Genomic DNA, 26,279 nt, shown 5'->3' on the forward strand with positions numbered 1-26,279 from the left:
TATAGTAAATGGGTGCACTTGAAAAGCCTAATATATTGATTTCTTATTGTAGCTAGCACACTGCCATATTACAAGTACACATTATATCACTCATCAACCATGTTGACTTTATGAATGTTAAAACTCTTAATGCTTATTGCCTCAACTGACATGTTAGTCTAGAATACACTTTGTGAACAGAGCAATATCGGATGCTCTGGAAAACAATAAGTATAAAGTGACAAAATCGCCGCAGAAAGCCATTCTAAGAGCAAACTGCCGGTATATGCTATATCAGTATTTGTTGTAATTCTTGTCTGGTCTTCCAAGCTCTGCCAACACTTCCATTTGTGTAATATGTAACAATGCACATGTTCACTGTTAAAGCCCAATATATTTAACCTAGTAATAGTTAGCCTCTTACTTTGTTACTTTGTGTGTGCAGCGGGTAAGGATTGCTGATTAATAGAACTTCCTCTGTTGTGTTGGGAAATTGTAGTACTCAGCTGGGTGAGAGCATGCCGGTATATGTTAGGGATGATTATGCTCGCCTGTACATTTTATGTGTACTTGAAAACCATTACCCACAAGCTGTGCCACTCCGGATGGCTATTTTGAAAAACCACACCTTGTGTTTTGAAAATGGGAACCAATCCAATCACATTTTTTTAAAAATGACAGAGTAACACAATGAACATGACATATTATGGCAGAATTTATAGCCTTAAGCTGGCCACACACTAGACCTACTTACATCCAACCAGCCAACTTGTTGATTGGTTGGAATGAAAATCTGGTAACGTATGGGAGTAAATGATGATCAGCAATTTGCTCCTAAATGCCAGAAAACAGATGAAAATGGTCGTTCAGACAAGTTTGTTAAATGTTTGATCTAAACTATTTGTTCAAACAACAGTTTTTGTCCATTTTCCAGCGTTTGGGAGCAAATTGCTGATTGGTTGGAATGAAAATCTGGTAAGGAATACAAATCAACTAGTTGGCTGGTTGGACAGATAATCTTTAGATGTGTGGCCAGCTTTAGAGTGTACACCCTAAAGGGGATGAGTGAACTGTATACACACTGTGTAGTTACAGATACTGCTCAGAGATGGAAATTCTCTGAGACTACAGAGTATCTTCAGGTGGTTTTCTGTTGTGTAGCAGCCACCTTCAACGCTTTAAGGTTTGCTCTGCGGTTTAAATTACACAATGTAAACCATGGTAATAAATGCATTTGTCAACCCATTGTACACCCACAATGCCCAGGTTCTCCTGTTGTACTTGATTTTTCTTGGGTCTATAATTTCTATTACATTTAATAAATTGTGGTTTTCATTTTAAAGCCAGGAGCTAATTCTATTGTATTTGCTGAACATACACATTTTTGTGATACTTATTTTTTCTTTCTGTATCTCAGCGGACTTTGGCTTTGCACGTTATTTGCAAAGCAACATGATGGCTGCCACGTTGTGTGGATCCCCGATGTACATGGTGAGTGAAATTCCTTAGTTTCGGATGTAATAATGTGTTCTTCCAACTAGTCCAAATACAAAGAAATGCTACTTTGCAATTTGTCACACAGTGTCAGGTGTGTTGGTGCCAAGGGTCTGCATGGTAGGGGTAAGATGCAATATAGAGTCACCAGGAGAGAGCTAATTAATGGGACTGATTAGAAAGTTAAGTATAATTCTAATATACCTTTTAATGAGATGGAGAGAGTTAGTTGGATATAGAGAGAGCTTATGTAATGATGAGAGCGAGTAAAAGATTAAATATTATATATTGTTAATAAACAAAGTGAAATGGAAGCAAAAGGATAAACTATGCAGTATCTGTCAACATAAATGGGTAGACATGTACACTAAATGAAAAATAACCTTAACAAAGAAATGGTATGCAGTCGGGAAGCTGGCGGACCTAATCCCGACAGCCGGCTTCCCGACTGCTTGATCCCGGCGAGGGTTAAATAACAGGCGTCTAAATCCAGACGCCTGTCGTTTCACAGGTGCCGGGAGCTAAGTGCCCGGCATCCCGATCGAAGTGATGCTGAGCACGGACTGCCGCGGGGAGGTAGGGTTAGGTTTAGGGCTCCTGGGGGAGGACTTATGGTTAGGCACCCCCCTGGGAGGTTAGGGTTAGGCTAGGGGGAGGGAGGGTTAGGTTTAGGCACCCCCACGGGGGACTTGGGGTTTAGGCAGCGGGTAAGAGGGGGTTAGGTTTAGGCACTTAGAGGGGGGGATTAAGGTTAGGCACTGGGGGGGGAGGTTAGGGTTAGGCACCCCTAAGGGAGGGTTACGGGGTAGAATTAGGTTAGTGAATACTTACCTAGGGACGATTGGGAGATCGGGATTTTCATCCTTGTCGGGCTGGCGCTGTCGGCATTTGAACCGCTGGCCAGGGGTCCGGCGGTAAATCATTCCGATTCCCTATAAAATAGGAACAGTGGTTGCATTGCGGAGAAGAACATCTCTATAGGTTTAATGGGTCTGGATGCGGTTCTAGGTGAACAAATAGTTTTGAAGAATTGGGTGCAATAATGGATCAATGGGGTTACAGATGAACAGGCAACAGAGTGAATTGAATTGCTTAATTTCGTTGGTAGAGCACTAGATTAGTCTCCTTAATCAGTTCGTATTGGAGATTATAGTTTGCAGGGTGGGAGAAACAAATGGCTAGATGTATGAAACTAGAGGTATAATCAAAATTGCTAACAAAGAGTTCATTTGTGTGGGTAAATGTTGTGGGGGAAGGGAGGATAGGCATGGTGTGATTTAGATAGGATAAGATGGTTATAGAAAAGTTTTACAGAATAATGCAAGTATTTAAGAAAGGGTTGATATAAATTGAAAATGCTAGCAATAGGGGACAGTGAAAGATGTAGAAGATAAAAAATAATCAAACCTCTAAATATACAAAAGAAAAAAAAATCTTAAAGATAAAAAAAAAATTAAATATGAAAGATAAAATTAATAATCTATATGTAAAAAATAAATATAAAATTAAATAAGATCAAACTACAGTTGGAAGTGTCCCAAACACGTTTGACAACAGATTATGGGCTTCCTCAGTTGGGTTCTTTTGTAGAATGTTACATTCTTGGCTATAGCTCTTCTCATTTTCTATATTCCTACTTCATATTACAGCAAATAGAGACCCCCAACTCACCTACTGTACTTCACGCACTATAAATGGATTTATGTGGTGAAGATACCACATGCAGTGCCCCGAAGTGACAGCTGAGTGAAATTCATGATGATGTGTTTTTGTTTCCTAAGCAATATAACATTTTATAATAAAATAGTTAGTGTTTCTGTCTCCTACCCACCAATTATTATCCCACACTAATGGACAGGACACACTCTATCCCAAATAGTCTGTATGTTTAGGCATGTATAGCATCATGCTTGACTATTATTGTGTTTTTGCAGTAAAAGTTGAAATTCTAGTTATGTTGGCGACCCGCTAAGGAAGTATACTTTTTGTATGCATTTTGTACAAATGCTGAACTGTAAAAATTCCTCAAATATAATACAAGATGTGCAGGATAGAAGCGAGCTTTCTGCTGTAGGAAAATCCTTTTGTTGGGCCATTCAGGGGACAGTCACAACATTGCCTTGGCTGGTGTTTATTTGACCATTTTAATCTGCTAATTTCCAGTGTCACAATGTGAACAGTGTGTCATGTAGTACTTTTAGAGAGAACTACGTGAGCTTTATGATCAGTGTCACTATGACCTATCTTGTTGTAATGAGAGAGCTCACATAAGATTGCTTTATTCCTAGAATCCTGTTATCAAAGAACACAGGGTTTATATACAGAACGCTGAATGGTAATGTTTCTACAACTATAAAATATTGATAACCATTTTAATTCACAAACAAAATGATGCTTGAGAGCAATTAGGCTTGCTACTTTAATTTACAAATATAGGCGTCTATGTACTAAGCCTTGGAGAGAGTTAAAGTGGATGGAGATAAAGTACCAACCAAACCACTCCTAATTGTTTATTTTTCAAGTGACGAGCTGATTGGTTGGTACTTTATCTTGATCCACTTTATCGCTCTCCAAGGCTTAGTACATAGACCCGATAAACGTGTGGCTCTATATGTAACTGTAGATCAGCAGAATCTTCTCTGTTGCTGTTTCTTTGATGTAATGGAGCTGAGCAGGGCTGATCCCTTTTCCACCTACTGTATATTCTAGTCATCATGCCATTTGAAACCGTTCTTCATTGGAGTGCTTTTTTTAGAAGGTCATCTTCATATTTGCAGATGACTTTCTGGATTGTCTCTTCCCTTCATTTACATCTCATTTGTATTATGTTAGAAATTGGTATTGTTACTATTTTAAAAGGTAAATTACTTGAGATGATGCTTTTAATGCTCCCTTTTCTATTTCCTCTGTGAGCTTATTTGAAGAGAACATCTAGTATCTGGATTTGAATCACAGATGTCTTAAAGCTGCATGTACTATTCTTCTCTAAATTAAAATTTCTACTCGCAAACCATTTCCATAAATGGTACTTGGTAGGCTACAAATAATTTATAAACCATTTGCTCCGCATTTTATGACTTGAGCAAGGGACTGTGTATAGAGGGGGAGGAAAGGGCAGAGTCAATGGTGATAAAATGTTATCTTCACAAATTCTCCACTTTGGCCTTGGAAAAGAGCTGATGATTGGTTTGTCCCTGCTTTCATGGTCTAAACGAGATGGACCGTCCCAGTTATTTTCTCGTGAAATAAGCCCTATACCTAATCCCCTGAGCTACTCAAAGCAAATTGTCTAATAATCTGTGGTTGCATTGCTTTTTATGTCGCCAGACCAAAGACCATTTAAATTACTATGATAAGAGGTCACTGTTCCACTGCGTAATCTATATGAATTATAACAAGCAAAGATATGAAGGGACAATTTATTTGTGGTTTGAAACCTGTCACTTAAGCCATTATTTGTCCTCGAACCGATCTGATAATGTACTTGGTTGAGTAGATTTTGGATTTTGTTTCATTTGTATATACTTTCTTGTGGAGTTTGCATTTGCTAATATTATGCTCTTTCTTTAGTGGTTTCTATTTTTTATAGTCTTGTATAATCTCCTGCCTTATTGCTGTGCTGCCTCTTTATACTTCCCATTGTTTTAGTTTTAAAATGTAAAAGTATATACAAACAAATTTGTTATACAAATACAGACCTTAAAGAGCTTTACCAATTAGTGTTTCAGCTCTGAAAGTAGATTTACTGAAAGCTAACCTTGCAGAAACATTAAAATTAATGGGAATAGCGGCCTTCAAGAAAATATTGAGTGCCTGGCCTTTTGGGTCTGTTATTTACTTTTGAATATTGGAATCTAAATTGCTGCATACGATGAACACTGCTTCTCTATATTTAATTGATGCCCCTTAAAGTTCTTTGTCACTATATACTATGCCTTGCAAAAGTATTCACTCCCCTTGGCTTTTTTTTACCTTTTTTGTTACATTACAACCTGTAAAAAAAAATTTTTCTTTTCTGAATTTTATGTGAGGGATCTGCACAAAATAGTCTAATTTGGTGAAGTGAAATGAGAAAAATATATATAAAAAAGAATTCATAAATAAAATTCAGAAAATTGGCGTGTGCATATCTAATCACCCCCTTTGCTATGAAGCCCCTCAAAAGTTCTGGGGCAACCAGTTACCTTCAGCAGTCACATAATTAGTGAAATGAAGTCCACCTGTGTGAAATCTAAGTGTCACATGATCTGTCAGTATAAACACACCTTTTCTGAAAGGCCTCAGAGGTTGCAACACCACTAAGCAAGAGGCATCACACCATGAAGACCAAGGAGCTCTCCAAACAATTCAGGGACAAAGTTGTAGAGAAGTACAATTCTGGATTGGGTTACAAAAAAATATCCAAATTTTTGATGATCCCTCCCCGAAACACCATCAAATCCATCATCATCAAATGGAAAGAACATGGTACCACAACAAACCTGCCAAGAGAGGGCCACCCACCAAAACTCACAGACCGGGCAAAGAGGGCATTAATCAGAGAGGCAGCACAGAGACCAAATGTAACCCTGAAGTAGCTGCAGAGTTCCACAGCAGAGACTGGTGTATCTGTGCATGTGACCACAATAAGCTGTACACTCCATAGAGCAGGGCTTTTTGGAAGAGTGGCCAGAAAAAAGCCATTACTTAGTGATACAAATAAGAAGACACGATTTGAGTTTGCCAAAAGGCATGTGGGCAACTCCCCAAATGTATGGAGGAAGGTGCTCTGGTCAGATGAGACTAAAATGTTTACTTTTCGTCCACCAAGGAAAACGCTATGTCTGGCGCAAACTCAACACATCCCATCACCCCAAGAACACCAACCCCACAGTGAAACATGGTGGTGGCAGCATCATGCTGTGGGGATGTTTTTCAGCAGCAGGGACTGGGAAACTGATTTGAGTCGAGGGAAAGATGGATAGTGCTAAATACAGTGATATTCTTGAGCAAAACCAATATCAGTCTGCCTGTGATTTGAGACTGGGACGGAGGTTCACCTTCCAGCAGGACAATGACCCGAAGCATACTGCTAAAGCAACACTTGAGTGGTTTAAGGGGAATCCTTTAAATGTGTTGGAATGGCCTAGTCAAAGCCCAGATCTCAATCCAATTGAGAATCTGTGGTCAGACTTGAAGATTGCTCTTCACAAGCGGAAACCATCCAACATGAAGGAGCTGGAGCAGTTTTGCCTTGAGGAATGGGCAAAAATCCCAGGGGCAAGATGTGGCAAGCTCAAAGAGACTTATCCAAAGCGACTTGCAGCTGTATTTGCCACAAAAGGTGGCTCGACAAAGTACTGACTTTAGGGGGGTGAATATTTATGCACGCTGAAGTTTTCTGTTATGTTGTCCTAATGTTGTTTGATTCACAATATAAAAAAACACAACTTCACAGTTGTAGGCATGTTCTCTGAATGAAATGATGCACACCTTCAAACAATCCATTTTAATTCCAGGTTAATAGGCAACAAAACATGGAGGGTGAATACTTTTGCAAGGCACTGTGAATAAAGCTTAAATTAATACAGTACCAATTCCATGCATGATTATTCCAGAAAGCATTTCATTAATTGTAATTATTTTGCAGCTATTTCATGTCTTATGAGCAGTTCCAGAAATTATGATATCTGGACACCTTGTTTATTATATGATTCAGTTATTCTGCAGTATCATGCTTTAAACAGATGTTTGATCCTTTGGACCACTAACGTGGTCAAAGCACAAGGACATGTAAAGTTACTTTTTGGCGCTGCATATGCTTCCCCTTCCTCTCTCTACCCCCCCCTCCCCCCCCCCCCAAAGTATTTTTTCTAGTGCACAAGTAGAAGGCAGCTTCAACTCTTCTTTTCCTGTGATGTATGCCAGTCCTCAGTGTATCTGGTTTGAAGCAAAACAATGTCTTCAAGTTAATTTTGTCATCTGTTGTTTGTTTTTCACGTTCATGATTGTAAAATGATTGCGGATTGCACATTCATAAAGATTTTACGTGTACTTGTCTGATTACAGATTTAGTAATAAACTAAACAAGTTTTACCCCTATAACTATTGTATTTAAAATTTCCATAAAGCAAATTACAGGAGATTTTCCTGTTATGAATATTTGGCTGCATAATGTAATTTGCTTGGAATACAAACATAGCGGTCTACTTTGCATTCCAGGCTCCGGAGGTTATCATGTCACAGCACTATGACGCAAAGGCAGACCTGTGGAGCATAGGCACTGTCATTTATCAGTGTCTGGTTGGCAAGCCTCCTTTCCAGGTAACTGCTGTCCTTCTTATGGCTACATTTATTGGTAGTTTACTTGTGGAAGCAATGACTTTTATAGCGATCTTTGTATCAGTTGACATAATCTCTACATACTCTTTATTATTACTCTTTCATTACTAATCATTACTCTTTATCTTTTGTCTTGCAAAAATAAAGTATATTATACATGGCACAAAGGGTTTAGATGTGAAACTGGTAGAGATCCGAACGTAGTATAAATTGAGAATATTTTGTACTCTGCCTTTTAATGGAGCCTCAGTCACGATAATGGAATCCTATTGCATAGATATCAATGTTTAATATACCGTTCTGTTTGTCGTTTGACACAATTTAACAGCACATCATAGAATTATTAGAGGGAATTAGCCTGTTAGCAGAGATACATAAAATTCCACACTATTGTACAGATGACCACAGGGTATTCATTTACTTCATCATTATATTGCGTTTCAATGGATTTTCTGCTTGTACAACTTTGTTAGATTTCACACCATTCATATATTGCTAGATAGATGAAACTGTACTGCCAAATGCCTGTTAGCTTAGGTCATGATGATACTGTGTCCTATGAAGCTATATCTAGTAATACAGGCAATCGGATATTAATAAACTTTATTACGCCACATCTTACTGTAAAATTGAGCTCATCTGTTCATCTGCTGATATTGGGACTGATAGAGTTGGGCATAAGCATTTATTTTCTGGAGCGAAATGCTCCAGAAGCACAACATTGGATAAAATGGTACTCTGTGTACTGCAGCTATACATAAAATAAAAACACTGTCCCTATATAGATTTAGATCCTATTTGTGCCTGCGCTCAGAGAGCCAGAGCAAGCAATGGAAGGGGATGTGCAAGCACTTTACGAGTACAAATATGTCCCATACAGAACCAGAACCAAAACAAAAATAGCATCTGCACCTGTCAGGAGACTCATCACTTGTGGGTGCTCAGTCCCTGGTGCCCAGACACACTACTGAAGACTTTCAGCATCATCTTCTGATTGGCTGAGAGCATCTTTATCCTTTCCACTCATACTATATTAATATTATTAGCATGCGTGTTGCAATCTAATTACATAATTTCCAGATGTGTCCACAAACGTCTATTCTCAGTGCCTACAAGTCACGTTACACAACGCGTGAGCGCCGGGCTTCTTTTTGTTCAACTTTTTCCCTTTAAATTGTCTTATTCACAAAGTGATGTGACACACAAGCAGCTTCTGCTGATTAAAATGTTATGTGGCATGCCTATATTTTGTGAGCCACTGTGGGTGTATCTGTATGCGAAACTCTACATTGGTGTCAACTGTAGAGGGGCTATTTAATGTGCAAGGAGGCAAGGTATATGTGGACACATCTGTACTTGGCTTTAGCCAAAGGAAATAAGAGATCAGTTTCAGTTTTTAAAGTTAAAAACAGCTAATGATTTGCATTTAAATTGAACTTTAATATGTTTATATGTGTTTATAAAAATATATATATATTTATAGTACTGTAACCTACGCTTTTACTAAAAACATTGGCAAGCCACATCTCTACTGCATATAATACTGTCTCCTATTGGAATCAATTTTGCACGAAAACCACTGTTCTTTCCTGAAGCTGGCTCAAGATACTTCCAGTTCTGCAAGAGTAGCATGTGAGATTCGTCCAGCACTCTGCATGCTGTGCCAAACATGCCATACTTGTCTAATGCATATTTTCCGCCTGTTTTTTTTATTTTCTCTTGTGCACCTACATGAGCCCCATAATCTATTATTTTTGCATATGCTTTTTTGCAAACTTGTGTGTTTGTAGATATTGCTTGTACCAATTGTTTACCATTTCCTTTATGATAGGCAAATAGTCCTCAGGATTTGAGACTGTTTTATGAAAAGAATAAGAACCTAGTTCCAAGGTAAATTTTACTGATCATATCTGTTACACAAGTGCTTTACAGTTTCAAAACATTGTCCCACTTTGCCCAATTTTGTTAATGATATTTAAATTAAGTATTTATTAAGGGTGTTATTAAACCTAAATAACAAGTTACTTTAGATGACGCTATAGCATGGGGACAGAAAGCCTTAACTGCAACCAGCCTTCAACTAATCAGCCCAGGACTGTTATATATAGGTGAAAGCAAAAAACAAAACAAAAAACAAAATTGTATCCCCCCTCCCCAAGAACAACCAGCAGCCAGGGCTCTTCTCCACACACTGGGGCTTCAGGTGTGGAGGTAATGGCGTAAAAAGGATCAATAATATTGTTCTTTATCGTTTGCGGCAGTTCCCACGCTCTGACCTGTCAGCGCGGCCACATTCATTCTGATAGTGTTTCCCCAAGAAACCTCTTATTAGTCCCTCTTATTAGCCATGGGTTCCCGGAGGAGGAGCAGTAGCAGCGGTTTTTGTTTTGCCTGAAGATGACGTGAACCCCATAATTTTTAGGAGTAATAAATAGGTAATGACTTGAGGTTGTGTTGGGGCTATATTTATTTAATAAAATACTACAATATTTGTGTTAAATCCTGTCTTTTGTGTAATGTATATATTTTACAGGTGGAATACAGTTGCCAGTGGGCCCTTGATGTCTGGGCAGCCGACAAGTGCCATCATGCACCGTCAGCCTTGCTGGGACCTGTAGTCCACCTGTAAAGAACATTATTATTTAAAATGTATTTACAATATTACCTCCGCAACCAAAGCCTTGGTGAGGGGAGGACCCCATTTTTGGGGGGGTCCTCAGCTCCCTGGAGATTCAAACCCTGGGCTGACCAGGCAAGGGCTGGTTGCTGTTATGGCATCAGGACCCCCCCCCTATCTACCCCTGCTAGAGCATCAGCTGCCCCGTTTAGTTATTGGAAAATGTTGGGGACCAAACGCTGTTTTTACTCCATTTTTCAATACTAACCTAGGCTCAGAGACACGGGGTTAGATATCATTTGGGGAGGGCACACAGTTTTTTCTTTGTTTTGTTTTTAACAATTTTTAACACCACAAAGCCTGCAGAGATCATACTGATATGTCCAGTGCTTTAAATCTGACATGGTTTCTAGTCTTATTTGCAATGGGATAGGAACTTCAAAACTGATGGACATTGAGGGCAGGTTGCAAATGATAGCCAAAACTGCTGCTTAGTAATTGCTGTATTTTGATGGTACAAATCACTGGCAGTGGCCATCGGTTTTGAATTGAAACACAAACTAGCACTTAGTAATTATATCCGATAGAATCTCCTTGACTGCCTCCATTAATTATATATTATATATTTTTTTTTGTGCGCTGTTACTACTTATTAGTCACGATGTTTGTATGATTTATTACAGCATACCTGCAGAAACTTCTACGTATCTGTCAGACTTACTGCTGGGACTACTTCAGAGAAACCAAAAAGACAGACTTGACTTTGGTGAGTTTGGCAGTTAAAATGGCTAATGTCACACCGCATTTTATACCTGTGTCCAAAGTCATTTAAAGCTCATTTATGAAAATTCCAATGTTTTTCTGAGGTTACACTTACTTTTGCACAAGTGCCATTGTTTTTACAGGTGAGTGCATGTATATGATGTACACCAATCAGCCATAACATTAAAACTATAAAATACATGATCCATCAGACCAGGCCATCTTCTTTCATTGCTCCATTGTCCAGTTTTGCCAATTGTAGGTGTTTTTGGCAGTGGACAGGAGTCGGCATGGGCACTCTGATCGGTCTGAGGCTATGCAGTAAGCTGTGATGCACTGTGTGTTCTGACAACTTTCTATCATAGCCAGCATGAACTTTTTCAGCAATTTGTGCTACAGTAGCTCTTCTGTGGGATAGAACCAGGTAGGCTAGCCTCACTCCCAACACTCGTCAATGAGCCTTGTTGCCTGTTCAACATTTGTCCTTATTTGGACCACATTTGGTAGGTACTAACCACTGCATATTGGGAACACAACACAAGACCTGCTGTTTTTAGCCATCACTATTTGACCGTCAATGTAGCTCAGATCCTTACACTTGCCCATTTTTCCTGCTTCCAACACCTCAATTTCAAGAACTTCTGGTCACTTGCTGCCTAATATATCCCACCCCTTGACATGTGCCTTTATAATAAGATCAATAGTCTTCACTTCACCTTTTAGTGGTTTTAATGTTATGGTTGATCGTTGTATATGAGGGCTGAGAAGGCAGCTTCTGTAGAATTGCATGAATTTGGTCAAAAACACTTCCTCTCCAGACACCCATCGTGAGATGCATTTATACTTTCCAGTGGCACTGTAATGGGAAAATGTTTTCATCGAAACACACTAAAAGCAATGTGAAAAAGATCAATATTTAAACATAAGAGTTGCAAGAAATAAAAGCAATCCAGAGAGCTCCTCACTATATTTAAGACTTACACAGAATAGTATTTAAGGAGAAAATGCAAAAGTTAAGTTGAAAAAAGGGGATGGTCATAAAATGTTAGCAGCTTGGACTTCGGTACGTTATTCATTCTGCGTATTTTCTGGAGTATCTGTAAATGTACGTACGAATTGTGTGCATGCAGTAGTAGAGCACTTGCACAAAAACAGTAGCGGTAAGGGACTGCATTTTCTGTGTTTAATAAATGAGCCGTCTAACTTGAATTTTGATTGTTGAAGTAAATGGGACTCATTTTTATTGTCATTCGGATAACATACAGTGGTGCTGTAATTTGGCCTAAAACTACCTCCGATTTTCACACGTCCTAAAAGTAGATGAAGAGAATCAAATGAGACAAAACAATTGGACATGCTCATTTTTTTTTTTTTTTTTTTGAGGAAAATTATCCAATATCGCATATCTGTGAGTGGCAGAAGTATGTGAACCTTTAGGCTTGGCAGATATTTTGAAGGTGAAATTAGAGTCTGGTATTTTCAATCTCTGGGATGGCAATCATCAGGTGTGAGTGGACAACCTGTCTTTAAAAAAAAAAAAAAACGGGATCTATCAAAGTTTAATGTTCAACGACACATGTTTGTGGAAGTGTATCGTGCCCCGAACAAAGGAGATTTCTGAAGACCTCAGAAGAAGAGTTGTTGATGCTCATCAAGCTGGAAAAACTTACAAAACCATTATTACACTCCCAAGGAGTGGTTAACCAACAAAGATCACACCAAGAGCAAGGCGTCTAATAGTTTGCAAGGTCACAAAGGAACCCAAGGTAACCTGTAAGCAACTGAGGATCTTTCTCACAGTAGCTAAAGTTATTGGTCATGAGTCCATCATCAGGAGTACACTGAACAATGGTGTGCATGGCAGGTTTGATAGGAGAAAGCTGATGCTCTCCAAAAAGAACATAGCTGCACATCTGCAGTTTGCTAAAGATCACCTGGACAAGTCAGGAGACTATTGGAACAATATTTTGTGGATAGATGAGTCCAAATTAGAGCTTTTTGGTTTAAATGAGAAGTGTTATATTTGGAGAAAGGAGAACACTGCATTCTAGCATAAAAACCTCATACCATCTGTGAAACACAGTGGTGATGGTATCATGGTTTGGGCCTGTTTTGCTGCATCTGGCCAAGGATGACTTGCCATCATTGATGGGACAATGAATTCTGAATAATACCAGAATATTCTAAAGGAAAATATCAGGACATCTGTCCATGAGCTACATCTCATGAGAATGTGGGTCATGCAGCAAGACAACACCCATATAACACAAGTCATTCGACCAAAGAATGATTAAAGAAGAATAAATTTAAAGTTTTAGAATGGCCAAATGAAAGTCCTGACCCTTAATCTAATCGAAATGTTGTGGAAGGACCAGAAGCGAGCAGTTCATGGGAGGAAACCCACCAACATAACAGCATTGAAGCTGTTTTGTGTGGAGGAATGGGGTAAAATTCCTCCAAGCCGATGTTCAGGACTAATCAACAATTACCAGAAACGTTTTGAAGCCGTTATTGCTGCACAAGGGGGTCATACCAGATACTGAAAGCAAAGGTTCGCATACTTTTGACACCCCCAGATATGTGATATTGTATAATTTTTCCTCAATAAAAAAATTAGCACATCTAAATTTTTTTTGGTCTCCTTTGTTTGATTTGGTTCTCTTTATCTACTTTTAGGACATGTGAAAATCTGAGGTAGTTTTAGGCCAAACTTCAGCAGAAATATAGAAAATTCTGAAAAGTTCACAAACTTTCAAGCACCACTGTACTGGTAAATAAATATGGGAAAAATTGCTGAGAAAAGGTACAGTAAGTTAGACAATTAACCATTAGACATAATATCAGTACATATCTGAGAAACCACCCAGAGGTAACACAATCCACATAGGATGCCTACTTATAGACAAAGTAACTCAAATAGCATAAAAACCCTGATGGTAAAATTACCTTTGCAAACTGAACTATACATTAGAACACAAAATAGAGTATGTTGGGGTAAGTGTAGGGGAGCTGTGCGGAGATCCCCACAACCTTAAAATGAGTCGCCATGGTCGTTAGAAATCGCTGTTAAAACATCTAGTAGTATGGGAGGATCATTGGCCAGTAGACTATGTTCATATAATGTATGTTTGAGAATCTCTGATTCTCATTTGGAAATCTGACAGAAGAGTAGTTGCATAGCAAAAACAGAGATCTGTGTCTATTAAGGTCATAGTTTGTGTAGGGAGTTGTCCCTCGCTTCTTGGCCAATATCCACATCCTACTGGTGAAAAAAGCTGGTTCAATTGCCCTCAGGTCGAAATTGTTGTTCCATGGAAGTGTTGGTATATATTATCACTACCGTGTAACCCAGAGGTTCCCCAACGTGGTCCTCAAGGCTCCCCAACAGTTCAGGGTTTAGAGATATTCGTGGCTGAGCACAGGTGGTTAAATCAAATTGACGTAGGTACTAATTAAGTCACCTGCGCTCAACCATGGATATCCCTAAAACATGAACTGTTGTGGAGCCTTGAGAGCCGCATTTGGGAACCCCTGGTGTAAACAATCAAGGAGGTACGCAATAGTGCAGTGTGATTATATTGTGCTACCTGTGGGAAATGAATGCCCCAATTCGGTTTAGCTTGTTATGATTTTGATGTTACATGCGGATGTTTTACTGTTCCACATTTTCAAAACAATGTGTTAATCTTTGCTATATCTGCTTGTGTTAGCAGCAAGGTTAGAGACGGCATTAAATAGATTAATTGGGGAAATGTAACCGTTTTAATTAGACTTGCAGTGCCTAAATTAGAGATGAGCGGTTCGGGTTTTTGCTCTGATCTTCCCACCAAGTCCTGATCTCAGAACAAGGCAAAATCTCATCTTTCACAGACATCTCGGCACAGATGTCCTTGAAAGATGTTTTAACTTGTTCTGAGATCCGATCTTGGCAGGAAGATCCAATCGAAATCCGAACCGCTCATCTGTAGCCTAAATAGGATAAGGATAGATGTCTCCATCCCTCCCAGCTCCACCGACATGGCTGTGATGGCTTTAGTAATATTAATGTGATGCTGTTTTGGGAGTTGGTTCCCAGATCTGTAATATACCTATGATAAGGGAATGTGTCTACTCCAAACTACACTCCTTTTAATAATATACTTGCAGATAGCTTTGTTAGATCAGTGGTGCGCAGCAGTAGATCCAGTGGCCTACTTATGTAATTTTTCTAATTCTCTTCTTACTGATGCTGATATCAGAGTGACTGCGATGCTCCTGCACCGGTATCAGGCCTTCTCAGTAGCTTGGCTAGCTAGATAACCCAAGAGCATGTGGGTAAAAAATACAGCGTGCTTTTCAGGATATATATTTTAAATCGCAAAATATTTTACATGCATTATGTTATTATGTGTGTATTCGCCTAATATTGCATTTGTGTGATTGTTTTGAGTAGATACTAACCCCTTGAGCTGCATTGTGTGAGGTATCACATGCTGGAAGTGAAGACTGTATCGTGTGGTTTTGTTTTCTTTGTTTTATTTTTGATTAAAAGGAACGCATTCCTCATTGCAGTAAATGTAGCTTCCAATTATTGGTTTACAATGCACAATTAGCACAAATAGTTGGACACCTAATGAGCTGTATGAATTGGTACAAGGCTTTTGAGTGGGTGGCTAAATGAATTGCTTGTTTACAATAACACTAGACACGTGTTTCAGATTTTCTTTGTGGTGTCTGCAAAAACTATAAATAGCATGCATATGATATGTTACCAGAAAAGACAAAACAGTGCTGCGCTCATTCAGTCAGGGATCTTAAGTGAGTCCACAGCTGCTGACACACACAGGAAACTGCCACAAATCCTCTCAAAAGAAACAGAAATAAATAGAAGTGTGTCTGCGCTAATGTTCACTAAACGTGCCTACACACTTGGGGATGTGCTCACGATGTACGATTTCCCTTTAACTCTTCCCTGGCAGCTTCCCAGCAGTCCTACACATGATTTAGAGTAAAAAATGTCCAATCTGACTTAAGATATCGTGCATCCAGTGCATTGTGTCCCAGATTGGCATATCTGCCCTACAGCACGGCAGATCTGAAGATGCGAAGTGCGACCAGGGGGACTCTCATCCTGATCGTGAGTGGGGACTCACGATTTGGGCATTTCTTACACTATCTGTCGTTCCAACGCGCCGGAATCAGCCAGATTGTGTAAAAAATCGCCAAGTGTGTAGGCACCTTAAAGCATAATTCAATATTCAGAAATCTGTTAAATTCAATTATTTATTCATAGTGAAATACATATAAAAATAGAACTGCAGTTCCTGTATTAATAAATGTACAATCAGCACACAATATTGCAACAGTGTACCAAAAAGGAATATATTCAAAATCCCAGTATCTAAAAGAATTTGCAGGTATAATGAGCACACAAATAGTTGGATTCTCTGCTGAAAAAAATAAATGTCTGTGAACACTCTTATTTGAAAGTGTCACAATCGATGTATATACAATGATAGTCTCATTCAATTCCCAAGGGGGAAAATCAGTAGAGAATGTCTTATCAGCACAAAACACTCACCGCTCCCCCGTCTGCTAAACAGTAGTCATCCAGAAATCCCGGAGTGCTCATGCTCTTGTACTGACCAAGAGGATCGTAGCACAGCGTGGAGTGATTACAATGTAATTCCTGTGCTGGCCAAGATAGTGAAAGCACAGAGTGGTCTCCTTCCAGCAATGACACATGCAACGAAGAAACCAGCTGCACAGACTGTCCAGTCGCTCACCGTGAGTGCAACCCACAGGGGGTCAGGACACTCTGGCAGACTCGAGGCTGTAAGTGCATACAATGTGTGCAATGGCACATGCAACAAGGAAAACCACTCCACAAGCTGTTTAGCCGCTCACCATGGGTATGATCCACAAAAGGTCTGAACACTCCGGCAGACTCTAGGCTGTAAGCACATCAGCAAGGGTGTATCACGGCTGGAGGGGTAGTCACTGTGCAATCTCTTGGCAGTTCCCAGGAACAAATGCAGACCTCAGTTCTCTCCCTACATTGGTCTGGATTGAATGGGCATGAATGTCTGCAGGGAAAGTGTTTATTATTCTTTCTTTGCTTATTAATGTAAGATGGAGCTTCTGTATTAATTTATCTGCCAAAGTCAAATTAACTACACAACACCCTTTACTCACCTTTGATTGGGATCCCCACTAAAGAGAACAGCCATTGTAATACTGTTACTGTCAGCAGGGCTAGATTAAGGTTTGTGAGGGTCCCATGGCAACATACTTGTGGGGTCCCTATCAATAACCTTTTGAAAGTACCAGGATTAGGGAATTGTGGTCCCCAAGTAATTGCATTACATGTGCTAATATGTTAAGAATTATTAAGCACAGACTGGATATCAGTATAATTAAATTCACTTCTACCCATTATTTGCTTTTGTGCTCCTTTCTATTTATATTGGTAATTATATCGCTCCACACTAGGCACCATATAATTTTAGTCTTGCCTAGCAATATATGTTCTATTTCTATTTTTTTTTACAATTTAGTTCACCTCCTAATTACCATCTTTCTATATTATTATTATTACCAGTTATTTATAACAGTTATATTCCGCAGCGCTTTACAGAGAATATCTGGCCATTCACATCAGTCCCTGCCCCAGTGGAGCTTACAATCTATATTCCCTATCACATGCGCACACACATACACACTAGGGTTAATTTGTGTTGGGGGCCAATTAACCTACCAGTATATTTTTCGAGTGTGGGAGGAAACCCACGCAAGCACAGGGAGAATATACAAACTCCGCACAGGTAGGGCCGTGGTGGGAATCGAACCCATGACCTCAGTGCTGTGAGGCAGTAACGCTAACCATTACACCGTCTGTGCTACCCTGTGCCAGGGACAGTAAAGCTCATACGTCAGCTGTAGCTAGGCATACACATTTGAGTTTGGTCAAATTTACGTGTATATGCTGTAATATTCACCAGGTCTGGTTGCAGAGATATTGAACATTATTAATAGCTGAATTTCCTCCCATATATTAGTGATTATAAATTGGTAACATACTAAAAGCAATTTTCATAAACCTAGTTGTACTGTTGACTTGAGAGAGTGCGTGGCCTGACTAAGCAATGAAGAGCAAGGTGTTGGTGCATTGCCACATTTCTAAGGTTTTGACTGCATTAGAACATTCTGTTCCCAAGTCATTATTGAGATTCAGGGGCATCTGTAGGGTGATCAACACAGTTGATGTTGCAATGTTTCTCAAGACAACAGAACACACACCTACCTCCTGTATCTACTTTGTGTTAACTCCTATATATGAAGTTAATTATTATTCAGACTGTTCGTCTGCCAAGACTTAAGGAACCAAATAGTTTTATTATCATTGCCAAAAGTAGGCTGATATTGTATATATATATATAGAGCAATCCCTCTGGCGGCACTCCAGATAAAAAAAAACTTCAAACAAGCAGAGCTGTGTTTATTATATAATAATAAATTTATATACATACAGTACTGTGCAAAAGTTGTAGGCAGGTGTGGAAAAAATGCTGCAAAGTAATAATACTTTAAAAAAATAGAAATGTTAATAATTTATTTTTTATCAATTAACCAAGTGAATGAACAGAAAAGAAATCTAAATCAAATACGAGGGTTGTTCAAAAAGTAATGCCTAAATGCTCACAACTCAAATTTTATTATAGTTACAGATTTGAAAATTTGCAGTAAAATACTTTGAAGTCTTAGTAACAGAATGACTGTACTCAAAAAATTCACCATCTGCCCTCAAACATTTTCTCCACCTCTCAACCCAAGCTGTGAATCCACTTTGGAAATATTCCAGTGGTTGCTGTTTGACCCAGGAACGTATGGCGTTTTTAACAACCTCCATGTCTTCAAAATGTTGACACGGTAACAGTTTTTGAGAGGGCTAAACAGATGAAAGTCAGAAGGGGCTAAATCAGGACTGTATGGTGGATGTGGCATTATTGCCCACAGATGTTGCCATCGAAGTGTGAGGTCTGGCTTTGTCATGGTGTAAGATGACATTTGACAGTTGAATTGTTGACCTTTTTTTGCGGATGACTTCTTTCAGCTTCTTAAGTGTAATAATGTATCGATCACTGTTGATTGATTGGTTTTATTCCAAGTAATCGATGAGAATAACACCTTGGTAATCCCAGAAGAGTGTGGCCATGACTTTGTGTACGGATCGCTGTGATTTAAACTTTTTTGGGCTAGGTGAACTTAGGTGTTTCCATTGCTTTGATTGGACCTTTGTTTCTGGGTCATAAAGGAATACCCAGGTCTCATCTCCTGTAATGACATTTTCCCAAAACTCTCAGGTTTGGCTTCAAAGTTGGTCAAAAGGTCATTGCACACTTCCACCCTCTGGGCCTTATGATCCCTGGTTAATTGTTTTGGAACCCATTTAGCACACACTTTACAATATCCCAAATCATTGATTAGTGTTTCAACAGTGCCATGGCTACGTTCAGGTTCATCACTGATATCTCTGATGGTCACGCAATGGTCTTTCTGAATCATGGCATCGACTTTGTCAGTTCTCTGCTGTCACTGCAGTTGATGGTCTGCCACCACGAGGTTTGTCACACACGGACGATTCTCCCAATTGAAAACACTTCATCCACCTTCTGACATTGCTATAGTCAATTGTACGCTCACCATACACTTTTTTCAGTCTTCTGTGGATTTCTGTAGCACTGCAGCCTTCTTATTCCAGAAATTCAATGACGGCTCTTTGTTTCATTTTGGATTCCATGGTATTTCTTGGACTACCTAAACAAAACTACATATATAGTTAGCAGCATATTAATCTACAAACTGACAAAGTTTCAAATAAATGTTGCATATTATTTCAGAGTTATGAGCATTTAGGCATTACTTTTTGAACAACCCTCGTACATATTTGGTGTGACCACCCTTTGCCTTCAAAACAGCATCAATTCTTCTAGGTACAGGTTTTGAAGGAACTCGGCAGGAGGTTGTTCCTGACATCTTGGAGAACTAACCACAGATCTTCTATGGAGGAAGGCTTGCTAAAATCCTTCTGTCTCTTCATGTAATCCCTGACACTCTCAATGATGTTGAGCTCAGGGCTCTGTGGGGGCCATTTCATCACTTCCAGGACTCTTTAGTCTTCTGATTTGGGATGAGTTGGCCCCAGAGTGAAGGAAAAGCAGCCAACAAGTACTCAGCACCTCTGGGAACTCCTTCAAGACTGTTGGAAAACCATTCCAGGAGACTACCTCATGAAGCTTTGAGAGAATGCCAAGAGTGTGCAAATCTGTCATCCAAGCAAAAGGGGGCTACTTTGAGGAATCTAAAATATAAAATATAAAACATATTTTGATTTGTTTAACACTTTTTTTATTTACAACATAGTTCCATATGTGTTCTTTCATAGTTTTGATGTCTCCAGTATTAATCTACTATGATGAAAATAATTTAAATAAACAAAAACCATTGCATGAGAAGGTGTGTCCAAACTTCTGACTGGTACTGTATGTATGTATGTATGTATGTATGTATGTATGTGTGTATAATATATATATTCGTGTAAAAAATTGTGGGTCCCAGGGACCCCTCTTTGTTTTTTTGTTTTTTTTAAATTTGGGGTCCTAATCCACTATTTCCATCACATATTACGAGGGCTGAGGACAGAGCAGTTGTGACGGAGCTGGGGGGCAAGGAGGGGGCGAGGGGCAGGCAGTGCTGGGGGTAGAGAGGGGGCAAGTGTGGATAGCAACTGGGGCAGTACGGGGGCCAAGAAAGAGGTTAGGGGTAGGCAGTACTGGGGGTAGGTGGGTGTCAGGATAGGAGCTGGGGAAGCACTGGGGGTAGGGAGGGGGCAAGTGTAGATAGCAGCTGGGGCAGTACGGGGGCCAAGAAAGAGGTTAGGGGCAGGCAGTACTGGGGGTAGGGTAGATAGCAGCTTGGTAATGCTGGAAGGGCAAGGAGGGGGTTAGGGGCAGGCAATACTGGGGGCAGTGCTGGGGGTAGGGAGGGGGTTATGGTAGATACAACTTGGGGCAGTGGTTGCCTCTTTTGCTTCCTCTGGGAGCCCTTGGCCTGGTCACTGTTGTCCGCCTGCAGCTCCCTTCTGCCCTATGCGCTGTCCGCCTCCTGCGTACTGAGAGCTCAGCTGGCTGAAGGAGTGCTGGTTTCTAGTGGGTCCCGGCACCATGACAACGCTGCTGCAGCCAAATTGTTCATGGACTTCTGGGCAGGTGATGCCGCTGTCCTTCATCGGGAACCTGCTCCATCTGCCTACTGCTGCCTGCCCAGCCTGCAGGAACCGCGTTCCTCTCTGCTGCCCAACCTTCTGCTAGCTATCCCACTTCTCTATTTACTCTTCCATTGCGGATTACAGAGTCTGGATTCTGGAGAGCGTGCTCGTCGGGAAAGAAGTGTCAGGACTGAAACTGCTGCGAGGTGATTGGCTGGGGGTACCCGCTGCACAGCGACTGGCTGGCGGTGACGGCGCCACGTGGTGAATGGTTGAGGATACGTCGCTGCAATGCGATTGGCTGGGGGGACAGTGCTGTGTGGTGATTGGCTGGGGGGAGCTGCTGCACAGCGATTGGCTGGAGGGACGGTGCCTCGTGAATGGCTGGGGGGACGTTGCTGCACGGCGATTGGCTAGGGGATGGTGCAGTGTGGTGATTGGCTGGAGGGGAGCCACTGCACGGTGATTGCCTGGGAGGACTGCGCCGCGTGATGAATGGCTGGAGGCACGATGCTGTGTGGTGAATGGCTGGGGGGACGCCACTGCACGCTGATTTGCTACTGAGGTACACACAGCGCCAGCGCGTCCTGCGGGACCCTATCAGTTAAACTGGGTCCCAAGTTTCCTGTAGCGCGTAAAAACGCGCGTATTTTGCGATCTGTGTGTGTGTGTAGGTTTGTGTGTGTGTGTGTATATATGTATAAATCTCTATATATCCTATTGGCTCAACACTCTACTTCTCAATTACAATGTGTCCCGCGGTGCCCGCTACAAACAGTTCCAAGTGCAGCACTCAGCGGTTTAAATAAACAGCAAACATGGCTCAAATTGTCCAGCAACATATCTGGCTTTATTCGCCTGTCGTCGGGCTACATAAAATATATACACACACATACTCCTACTATACGTAGTGTAAAGTCCCTGGTAGGCGTCTGTCTGTTTGTTCGAGCTAATCTCGAGAGTCACTGGACTGATTTTGATGCAGTTGTCACTATTCTATAGAGCATTTGTCGAAGAAGGTTTAGGTGTATGAAACATTAATGTATGACCATAAAAAAGTGCATAAAAACGGACGAGTGCTTCTTGGCTTACACTGCCTAAACCGAAATATCGCAATGATGGACTTTATATTATATCATGTAGAGACTGATATGTAATATCTGGTTTCTCCAGATAAATTTATGTAAGCCCTGTTTACCGATACAAAATTTCAGTTTTTCCCTTTTTTTTTTTTTTTTCTCCCAGCCTGTTGCTATTTTGTTTATGTGAAAAAGTATTCTTTAATTTCAAACAATCCAATGCCCAGGGACAGACAGTGGAGTTGGCCTAAGTGTCTTTGGCGCCCCCCTGCATGCACAGCAAATGGGGCATGGTCTCAAAAGAAAGGGGTGTGGTCACAATAGTATCCCCAATTCAAATTACGCCACACAGTAGCACAATCTTATTCGCATTACACCACATAGTAGTGTCCCTTATTAATTTTGACACACATTAGTGTCCCTTATACACAATGCCCAGAGTAGCAGTGCCACAGGAGTGGTGCCTGTTATGCAGTGCCCCCATTAGTAATGCCCCTTACACAAAAATAAACACACAATACTTACCTTAAGCCCCCCTCATGCCTCTCTCCCTTCAACCACTGCGGGAGCCGGAATGCTGGGAGGTCAGGAGAGAACTCCAGTCTCCAGCTGCCGCTGTAGGGAAGGAGTCGGGAGCCCGCTGGTAACAAAAACTTAGCGGGCGCCCGGCAAATGGAGTAGGCAGCAGCGGCGCCTCCCTTTTTAACCCGTGTGTGTGTTTTTATATGTATGTATGAGCACTCAAACGGTTCACTTTTCGGTAATTTCTGCTCGCCTGCTCGGATGGCTGCGAGTAGAAATGGCAGCTGTGCATGCCCAAATGGAGCAACATTTCAATTGCTCAGTCGGGCACCATCTAGTGACCGCTGGCACGCAACACACTTGAATTCCCCACATAGAGGTGAGGAGCAGTGTTAGCCTTCTAGAAATATAGAGATGTATAGATGTAGTAATCCAGAACCACCAAATATTTTCATTGTTTCATTTTAATTAACATCTTAAAAAATGCATGTTAGATTGGAAATTGAAACAGCCAGTTGGTTAATTTCCAGTTTTGTTTTTTTGGCAGTAGATTTTAATTTTGAACTTGATTTGCACATTCTAATTATAGTGTGCTTTGTATTTAATTGTTTAGCTACATACATGGCTATTTTAGGCTCTATAAAGTTTGCTTCAAGAGACCTAAAATAGTCTTGAAAAGGCATATTGTAACGTTCACTGATGTATTTGTAACATTTCCCATACTGCAGCAGCACATATGTGGTTAAGAAAAGTTCTTGAGGGCTAGCAGATAGGAACTGTGGAGTTCATAGAGAAAAATGTAACCCTAAAGCTGCATACACACACAACGATTTAGTAAATGAACGATTTTAGTAAGCGATTTCGTTCATTTTTTCAAGGGAAAACTGAACGAAAATAGTTTACTAAAATCCTTCATTTACTAAATGTAATGAACGATTTTTTTGAACTACAAACGATTTTTGCATATTCCCTTACTGAAAATCGTTGAGTTGGTCAGTCTGACTAAACTACAAATTACAAACGTGAACGCGCATGAACGATCATCGTTCATCTTAAAAAGATGAACGATTTTACAAACCATTTAACCTTAACGTTATAGTTAAATCTTTCAAAGAATCGTGTGTACGCACCTTAAATATTGTTTTACATATGAACAGTAAATATATATTTCATTTAAAACTCAATGTCTTTATAAATAGGTTTTACAGTATGTTTCTGTAATCTGGGAGATTAGAAATCAAATATGTAGCATTTCCTACCTAATCCTGGTCTCTTCCCATTCCTACCAGATTACTCCCATTTCACCACTTTGTTGCTGGAATTGTGACTGTTGAGAAGAGTATGTGCATATAGTTTAAATTAAATACACTTTTTAGCAATTATAGTTATTAAAACTTGTCTATTACAGTTTAATTGCTCTTCAGGTTCTGTGTGCTTGTAAGCAGAAGCTATGTCTAGCAGTACTGACCTCTCTAACTTCTAATGTGCGAACTTTAAGTTGTGTTAATGGCTCACTAGTTTTATCTACCAAGTCTTGATTGGAAGTGCCCTATGGTCATCCACTCAGGGACTGGCTATCTAATTTAGGTTTTCATCAGATCTTTAGTTGTCCCCCCCCCCCCCCCCCCCAACCCGATTCTGTACAAAATAGATATCTGGTAATTCAGTATTGTAATCACCCGGATGGAGGATACCCATTTACGTACTAGTAGTGAGATTGGATGTGTTTTTTATTAAATAAGCTTGTAGTTATAAATTAGCCTTGTCTATGAAAATACCTATAGTAGATCCTGATATCAATGAGTGAATAACTGTGTCCATTTATTTAGTTATTACTGCAGCTACTGCAATTATATTTGGTTCCAAAAATGCTAGTGTATATAAATGTTTATGAATGCTCTTTGTTGCTTTACATAATATATATGAATCTTTAGTTTAGTGTAATATAAACTTTATTGTATACGTTATTTTTTTGGGGTGGTGGGGAGGAGAGGAGTTTTATAGCATGCAATGTGATTCTCAAATTGTTGAAATTTTATTCTCAAATTGCTTTTGTAGATATGCTTTAAAATGTTTGTTGTTTTTTTTTTTTTGTTAGTCTACAGGAAATTGATACCCCAATAATTATTTTTAACAAGGTGGATGCTCAACTTTCACACACCTCCTTTGCTCTATCAATTAATGCAATATTTGGCATAGGCCTACAGGGATGTTACCATCCTGGCAGTTGGGATGCTGGTGCTCAGAATACCAGCGCTGGAATCTTGGCACCAGAATCCCGACAGCTGGCATCCCGACAGTAAGTGTTAGGGGGAGGGTTATGTGAGGCTACCGGGGGATCTGGGTATCTTGGGGTTCAGGGATCACACAGTGAAGCCGGTTATAATGAAGGCAAGATTAACTTTATTCATGGAGACACAGAAATCCAGCAAACAGTAAGCAGGGTTATATCATTACAGTCCACTCACAGTTCAGCAAAGTCTTTTCCAGCTGCTGTATATCTCCTCACTACCTGGCCAGCAATGGCAGCTGTAGCAGGGCACACAGAGCTGCTATATATCTAAAGACACTGAGAGGGGACAACACCCCAACCTCCAGAGTCATACTGTAGTCACACAATTCCCCTTGCTGCACCACCCTACTTCTCTTTCTCTCTCATTGGTGGGCCCTGGTGTCATTCTTTCCAGAGAGGAAGGAGGAGGGCTTTGTAACAGAAACACTCCCTTGCTGTCTGCTGCTGACAAACTTCCTGTATGAGACTTCTGCAGACTGAGGGCTTCAATTTAAGAACACAGAAATGGGTCATGGGGTTAACTCTTTTCAACATGCAGGCAAGTCCTAGAAGTCTTTTTTCCCTTGCTTCCTCACATACCTCCATCTTCTTAAACAGAGGAGACAGACATTTTCCCAATGTTGGAGTCCTGACCGTCAACTCGGCCCGAGGGTCTGCGAAGCTTGGTATTTGTTTCCTCACATGTGGATAGCCCGTCAGCATTGTGATGTCCCTTTTTGTGAGAATGGAAAAGTTGAAACTTTGTAACGCCAGACTCCACCTCAACAACCTCCCATTTTCCCCCGAGGTTCTGTTTGGCCAATACAACTGGTTATGGTCAGTGACCACAGTAAATTCTTTCCCATAAAGATATGGTTGTAGCTTCTTTAAGGCCCAGACTATGGCTAGACATTCTTTTTCAATAGTGGCATAGGCTATCTCTTGGTCAGCTAGTTTATGGGATAGATACACAATTGGATGTTCCCT

General features: G+C 40.3%; 1 protein-coding gene across 7 annotated transcripts in view; it reads left to right on the top strand.

Moving 5' to 3' along the window:
• ULK2 (unc-51 like autophagy activating kinase 2) overlaps positions 1-26,279 on the top strand; it is a 140,649-nt gene that overhangs the window by 54,983 nt on the left and 59,387 nt on the right. For all 7 annotated transcript variants that reach the window (XM_088446362.1, XM_088446366.1, XM_088446363.1 and 4 more), the window contains 4 exons: positions 1,397-1,470; positions 7,675-7,776; positions 9,626-9,684; positions 11,095-11,177. In XM_088446362.1, coding sequence (XP_088302488.1) covers positions 1,397-1,470; positions 7,675-7,776; positions 9,626-9,684; positions 11,095-11,177 — 318 coding nt within the window. The remainder of the gene's footprint in view (positions 1-1,396; positions 1,471-7,674; positions 7,777-9,625; positions 9,685-11,094; positions 11,178-26,279) is intronic.

Source organism: Taudactylus pleione, unplaced genomic scaffold (genome assembly GCF_031769625.1).
Source record: "Taudactylus pleione unplaced genomic scaffold, aTauple2 ptg000397bl, whole genome shotgun sequence".
NCBI lineage: Eukaryota > Metazoa > Chordata > Amphibia > Anura > Myobatrachidae > Taudactylus > Taudactylus pleione.